At 38.1% G+C, this 7482-nt stretch overlaps 1 protein-coding gene across 1 annotated transcript in view; it reads right to left on the reverse strand.

Moving 5' to 3' along the window:
• Positions 1-5393: 5393 nt before the first annotated feature.
• zbtb49 (zinc finger and BTB domain containing 49) overlaps positions 5394-7482 on the reverse strand; it is a 7629-nt gene continuing 5540 nt past the window's right edge. The window contains exon 8 of the mRNA XM_050037884.1: positions 5394-6920. Coding sequence (XP_049893841.1) covers positions 6175-6920 — 746 coding nt within the window. The 3' untranslated portion in view covers positions 5394-6174. The remainder of the gene's footprint in view (positions 6921-7482) is intronic.

Below are 7482 nucleotides of genomic sequence, written 5' to 3' on the forward strand. Positions count from 1 at the left end.
TTCCTTTAATGCTTTCATTCCTTTGACTTTGTAGTTATGTTTAAAGTCTTCTTTTAGATTGCAGATAACTTTAAAATGCTTGATTCCTTCTCAGTATGTAGACAAGTAATGTAAGCCTTTAAACTCTGACACCTTCCTTGAAAAACGAATTTATCTGAATATAAAAGTGATTTTATTAACACTCACTGACACTTCACAAAAAACTCTAAAAAAACCCACCACAGAATATTTTTTCTTTACAAAATAGATAACAAATATTTTAAGTATTTAAACTCTTTCTAATATTAAATCTATTGAGGCTTTAGGAAGGTCTACTGATGATGTTCACCTGGTCTTTGAATCCTGTGTTTCACCAAGTGGGATCTGGAATTGATAAAATCAGTACATTAACTGAACAAGTTATAACATGTATTCGAAGGTGTGTTACATGACAGCATGTTACACTGCTGTAAGCCAACAGGGCAGGAGTGCTGAGTTTTAAAGTGAAGATGTTAATTTATGAATCTCACAGTCTGCACTTATCAGAGAGATGTTCAAGGCGAGGGTTCATATCTGCTGAACTCCTGGGGCTGAAACTAGTGGAACACTTTGAGTTTGCTGTTGAGTTCCTGGAAATCTTTCACAGGTACAAAATTCAGACGAGTGTAGAAAAGATGAACAATTAATGCAGCACTTGTTGCAGTATAACACAACAGAAGTTTAGATGGAGCATTAGATTTATTCATGAGTAGCAGTCTCACTAGTAATATTGGTATCAGCTTAACTAATACTGTAGTTGTTGCATAACAACAAAAGAGCTTTTAAAAGAAACAAAACTCAATAAAATCAAAAAAGATCTTTAAATAGCATGCTACAAAGTGTATTGGATTTAAAAAGTAACACTCGTGTCAGAATCAGGAGTGATCAGCAAGTGATTTTGAAATCAAATTCAAGATTATTTTCAAAATTATTTTGATCAGCCAAAAGAGTTCATGTTTCTCTCTTTTGTTTTGACATTGTAGATGAAGGAAAGAGCTTTAAGAGGGTGTGTAGGCAATGTTCCATTCAAATCCTTTTTTTTTTGCTGTAGTGCAGATGTCACAGACTTTGAAAGACATGAAAACTATTTTCTCTTAATGTGTCTGATTGTTACTATGATTATTTGGCTTTGTCTAAACATATATTATGTACAGTTGAAAGCAATTCCCTTCAAATGGGCGTTTAATAGCTCGTTAAACGTGTTATATCATGACATATGTACAATAGGACACATATTAAATATTTGGATGGAATATTGTTGAGGGTTAGGGTTAGGGAGGGACCCTCTTAAAGACCTTTTACTTCTATTATAATGAGTTGAACACAGACAAACTGATTATACCACGACACAAAAAGTTAAGGTGATATGTTTCATTCATTCAGGAGGAGAAGAGGTATGTAGTAATATTTGTGTCAGCTTTAAAAATACTGTTTTTGCAATCTCACAAAATGTATTAAATTCTAAAAAAAATAGTCTAATAAAGATCTTAAAATGCATCTCACAGTTATTGAATTTTGACATTAGCAGCAGTCATAGACTTTTGAAGATGTGAAAACTATTCTCTCATAATGTTTCTAATTAGTAGCCTAATTATTTGTGTTAAACATATTGGATTATAAACAGCTGAAAACAATTCCTAAAAGTTGAGGGCTAGACCCTGTTAAAGACCATTCCTTCTGTTATTAAGAGTTCAGTACAGACAGACTTTATTGTAACACGACACAAAAAGTTCAGATGATACATTTCATTCATTCATGAGTAGACGTAGTATGTAGTAATATTTGTATCAGCTTTGATAATACTGTTGTTGCTGCATAAGCAACAGCAGCACTAACTTCATTATAACACAATACAAAAAGTTAAGATGGTACGATTTATGTGAGTAGAAGTAGTATGTCATAATATTTGTATCAGCTTTAATAATACTGTGTCAGGTGCATTAACAACAGCAGTACTAAGAGAGCTTTTAAGGAAACTAAAAAAATGTTTTACATCCATGTCCACAATGTTTGGCTGCGTTGTGTTCTGGTTGAGTTCCTGCTCCATCGTGTTTTCAGTGCCCACAGGAAACATTTTAGAAGTAGAGCATCTGTTCCTCAGCAGCCACAAATCAAATGTAGTTTGCAGATGTTCTGTCGAAGTTTTTGTTGCTTTACAAGTAGCTATTTCTATCTCGAGATGTGTTAACAGACACTGTGTGGCTGGACGGTACTGTTAAATTTCTGGACAACCTTACTGTCTTCTATCTGAATTCCCTGAATAATGTCCATAGTCTTTGTCTAAATGAAGATGTAAAATTCATTAGCACACTTTTTTCTCAGTTTGTGGCCTCCGTCTTTATTAGGCTGGTATTTTCCTCACCCTGAACTGAACTTTTGAAAACCAGGGTAGAGCAGTTCAAACACCAGGAAAGCTTTTGTTACTTCCTGTGATTACTCTTTTTTTTACTCGTACTGTGATCATTTCTGATGATGTGATTATGTTATTTCATGGATCCAAAAGCCTGAGCTCATTTCATCAAAGTCTAATACAAGCATTCATATCTAGTTGTTAGTCAGAAGGATGTGAATGTCATCAGGATAGTGAGCCATATAACAGAGTCACAGGCAGAACTAGCAAACCTAAACCTTTCCAAACCACTCATCATTACTGTCAGGAATGCTAATGCTCATTTTGATACAGAGATTTATGTAGAAAGTCTGACCATAGACTGTGCACTCTTGAACTCTTGTAGCTCAAACTAGTAGAAGATTTTTTAATCAGATTTTTCACTGGTTAATACAAATGAAAAAATAAATGAAATAATGCAACATTTAGACTGATACTAGCTCTCAGCCATAACATTGTAATATGAACAATAGGAAACATAAACTGTATTTCGATGATACATTGCCAAAGGGTTAGGGAGGGTGAGACTCTCCTAAAGACATTTTCTTCCACAAATTTTGGTAGTACTTTGGATCCTAGCCTCCCTTTAGATCAGAGCGTCAAAGATATCTCAAAGACCACCTTCTTTTACTTAGAGATTCTGTAAGATTCTGATCCAGTAGCTTTTTTAAAATTCTGTAAATATCTCCTCACAGTCCCGTTGTGGTTCATTTTGTGTGTGTGCTGACAAAAAAACAGGTGGTCAGAGAAGAACCTGTCACACACACTGACAGGTGTATAAATGCATCTCAAAGTGTACTGCAGACACAGAGAGGAGGAACACACCTGAGTACAGTCGCTAAAGGCCAGTGTTTATGTGTGTGAGTGTGTGTAGAAAAGAGAGATAAGACGTAGAGCAGTAGATAATAAGCAGTGAGAACGATGCAGGTTAAATGACTGTGTGTGCATATTCATATGAATGGCACCTTCAGAGGAATTCTGAACAGATGGAGCCAAGCGGGTACAGTAGCAGAAACAGAGCAGAGAGTGACGGCAGAGCAACAGTAGGAACAATCGCATGATGACAGAGTAAAGAGAGCGAGAGGAGAGGGTCATGGGAAGACAGAATTTACCCTCAAAGTCACTCATCCTGGTGACAGATAACAGCACTGTAGTAGTGATCACCCTGTACTGAATGCAGGAGAAGCACTCTTGTTTGTTATGATACATAGAATTGTTTTCAGTTCTGTCCAAACCCCAAAGGATTTCCTTTTGTCAGACGTGTAGCTGTGAAAATCCAGTTAAAAATAGATTTCTGAATACTGCATAATGTATGCAGAAGATTTTATGTGATAAGCTTTCAAATTCTAGTTTCCATATCTATGGTATGAGATCCCTGATAAACCATCTTCCAGTTTCAGTCCAGGAGGCAGACACCATCTTCAGATTTAAGAGTAGGGTTTAGTCTTTCCTCTTTGATAAAGCTTATAGTTAGGACTGGCTCATGCTTGCTTTGGACCATCTCCCAGTTAGGCTGCTATAGGCCTATGCTGCGTTCAAATGGGGTTCACTTTGTTGAACGCCCCCATCTTGTGGTATTAATGATCTCGTAAATGGAAATTTACGAGAGCTCCGAGTTCACATCTTCCTGTACATGATTGTAAACACAATCTCACAAGTTCCATCTGAACGCAGCACTAGTTTGCCCAGCTGAGCTCCTCTGACGTCCTCTGTTTCTCCATCTGCAGATGTTCATGTTCCACTAATGCACGTTACTAACTCGGCCTCCTCCCCGGAGTCTTTGTGCTTTCTCACCATACAGGTTTCTTGGATCATAATGGCCCCTGGATTGTGGTAGCGCCTGCTGCTGTGGTCCTGCTTGGTGACCACTGTCATTGTTATTATTATTAGCCATATTTCTATTGACTGTTATTATTGCTACTATTAATATCATTCTATTATTTATATTATTCATCATATCTTTTTTTTTAATATCAAAGGTTATTGCTATTATTATTGATTGCTGTGCATCCCTGTCTCTCTGTCTCAGTCTCTTTCAACCCAGCCAGTCCAGGCAGGTGGCCACCCACATAGAGTCTGGTTCTGTTTGAGGTTTCAGCGTCTTAAAAGGAACCATTCCTCGCTGCCATCATCACGCTGCTTGCTCTTGGTTGGAATAGTTGTGTAAATTAAAAGAGTACTGTCTTGCCCTGCTGTGTATAAAAATAAACTAAAAATTGACTTGGGATTGTTAATGATATGTCCTACTTTTTATTGCATGTGCAACATATATATATGTACATGGATATGGAGTATTGTTTCTCTGGTGACCTTACCTTTTCTGGAGCTATCATCATACATCATGAACTGTGGTGTCTGGTTTTTAGCTCCCTCTGTAGTCTGTTTAACAGCATAACACTTATAGGTCATGAATCAGATCACTCAGTGAAGCCCCTTTGGAAAACAAAGCTGTGGATGTAGATTCTTCCTCCTGTTGCACCCCTAATGTCCTCAAGACACATGACTAGGCTTTAATGCTTATGCAGAATAACAACTTTTCTTTGAGGGGCCTAACAATTTGTTTTAACAGTAAACAAATATGAAGTTGAAATTATCTTGGACAATTAAAAATCAATCTTTCAAAAATCTAACTAATGCTAAAACATGGGGAGTAGAATTTTATATTTTTTTCTTAGACTGCACTACTAAATCTAAAAAAAAAGAGTTTTTTTTTTTCCTTATGGTAATTTACCGAAAGGCCCTCACATTTAACATCATGAAGATGGGGATAGCAGAACCAACAACACACATACACATTTCGTGCACCCAATGAAATGACAAAAACTTTTGGAGGTAAAACGAATGAATACATTTGTTGTATGATGACTGTTTTTTGTGAGTTCCACATTTCAATGTTTGAAATAGATCATCTAACTTTTAACTTGACCAAAAAAAAAATAAAGTCACGAATTAAACGGGCAAAATGTCCCTAACCCCAAGTCACTGATGTTGGTTCGTGATTTTTTTTTCTTTGAATTTTGATTAAATGTCATTTTGAGCGACATTAAAAAGTCTTAAATCTAACTCACCTTAAGCTGTAGGAACCCTGTAAACCCCATTTTGATCTCATACAGAAAAATTACGTGACAATTTTTTTTCATAAACAAACAGTGACAAATACAGTAAATATACTGTACATCTTTTATTCTTCTATGAATATAATACACTGACACTTGACACTGATAGTTGAAAATAGGTCTGCGTTTTTACATCTTAAAGTGCGGTGCAGTATGTACAAAGTGAAAGAGACACTTTTATTAGGTGAAATGCATTCTGGGATGTTTAATCACAGAGGGCAACATGCTGCTGCTGCACTGCTCTCTGTGGGCTCTAATATTCAACACTGATACATGTGATGACATCTGATGGAGGAAAGACCTGCTGTGACATCACTGACGGGTGTGACACTTGGAAGTTTTAAGAGCCGTGCAACAGCAGTTCTCATGACTTTCTCAGATTCATGACAAATTTAATTAAAATTAGGAAGCACTCATTTTGATTTTGAGTAATGGTGAAAACTGTAAACACAAACAAAACCTTATTACTTATAAATAATTCAAATTATTACCATTTCATGTAAACATCATCACCGGAGCTGAGCTATCATTTTGTGTTAAAAGTCAATTTAAGCAATCGAGACAAGTGGTGACAGTCGAATAAAATAAACATCAACAAATACTGAGGAGGCTCTGCTGTGCTTATCTAACATGTTTATAGGACGTGAAATGTTACTGCTCCATGTCATTATCATTCTGCAGAGTTTTCATTGCCAGGCCCCACAGAGTCACACTGGAGATAAACTGGCCCTCAGTGGACCTGTACGACCCACTGTTGGGCCTGCTAGAAGAAGTCAGGGAACTGCAGTGACTGTCTGTGGGAGGAAGGTAGGGCCTCCCCACCGCACCTCTGCCCATCTCCACTGACACATTCCCATTCTCCACGTATGGCCCGTACACAGCCTCCTGAGACAGGTGAGGTTTGGTAAGCTTCATGCGGTCTGTGGCGGTCAGGGCTGCACTTCTGTCCTGGTGGTTGGAGGAGAGGAGGTGATGGGGTACCAGCGAGCGCAGCTCTGGAAGTGGGGTTGGGGTAGAAGCTGGGCTGAGGTGCATGCTGGGAGGTGGAGTCTCTATATGTGGTGTTGGCTGTGGTGGTGAAGGAGTAGGCGGGGAAGGTTTCTCTAAGCCTGCATGGGACATCATGGTGGGGAAATGCTGCTCACTGGTTGCAGCAGGAGGTTTACTGTGGCTGACAGGTTTGGGGAACGAGGCTGCTCCATCTGAGCTGCGAGGTGGGTCAGAGTTGTTGGTGACCTGGCTGTCAGCTGGAGCCCCCTTACAGTGCATGTTGCTGTGTATCCTCAACATGGCACAGCGGGTGAAGCTCTTTCCACAGGCGTTACAGACGTAGGGCTTCTCACCAGTGTGTGACCTTATGTGGCGCTGCAGGTCCCCTGAGCTGACGAAACACTTCCCTACAATGATTAAGAGCACATATTGAGTGTAAAACATTGTACAGACATTAGCTACAGTCTATATTAAATTTAAAATTATTTTTAAAAAAAATTAAGTTTATTGGGTGAGTTTGGTTGCAACCTCTCCTTGGAGGTTAATTTGTTAAGATTAAAAAACAATATTGACCCTACAGCTGGAACAACACAAAACATTCAGCAGTTTCACATAGTTCTTATGCTTGGGAAGCCTAGCATTAAAAAAAAGAAACAAAATGCAATTTTTAGGCAATTCTGAGCAACAAGCAGAAGAATTGGAAGACATTTAGGAATTTAGCAACACAATCTGCCTTTTGCATCAGCTGAGGCTTGAACTCACAACCTCTGAAACTAAGAATCAGTTTCTATCTCACTGAGCTAATTAGTCAGTGACAAGTCATGTGTAGCTTCACAAACTGACTAAGCCAGACGTGCAGGTTTAGCAGCCGTCCATGCATGGAAAAGCAGATTTGAAAGCACTGTAAAAAATTCAGTTATCGAAACAAAAATCTGAAAATACACATATTGCATCTAGACAGCATGGAGA

The sequence above is a fragment of the Epinephelus moara genome, chromosome 24 (assembly GCF_006386435.1).
Source record: "Epinephelus moara isolate mb chromosome 24, YSFRI_EMoa_1.0, whole genome shotgun sequence".
Lineage (NCBI taxonomy): Eukaryota > Metazoa > Chordata > Actinopteri > Perciformes > Serranidae > Epinephelus > Epinephelus moara.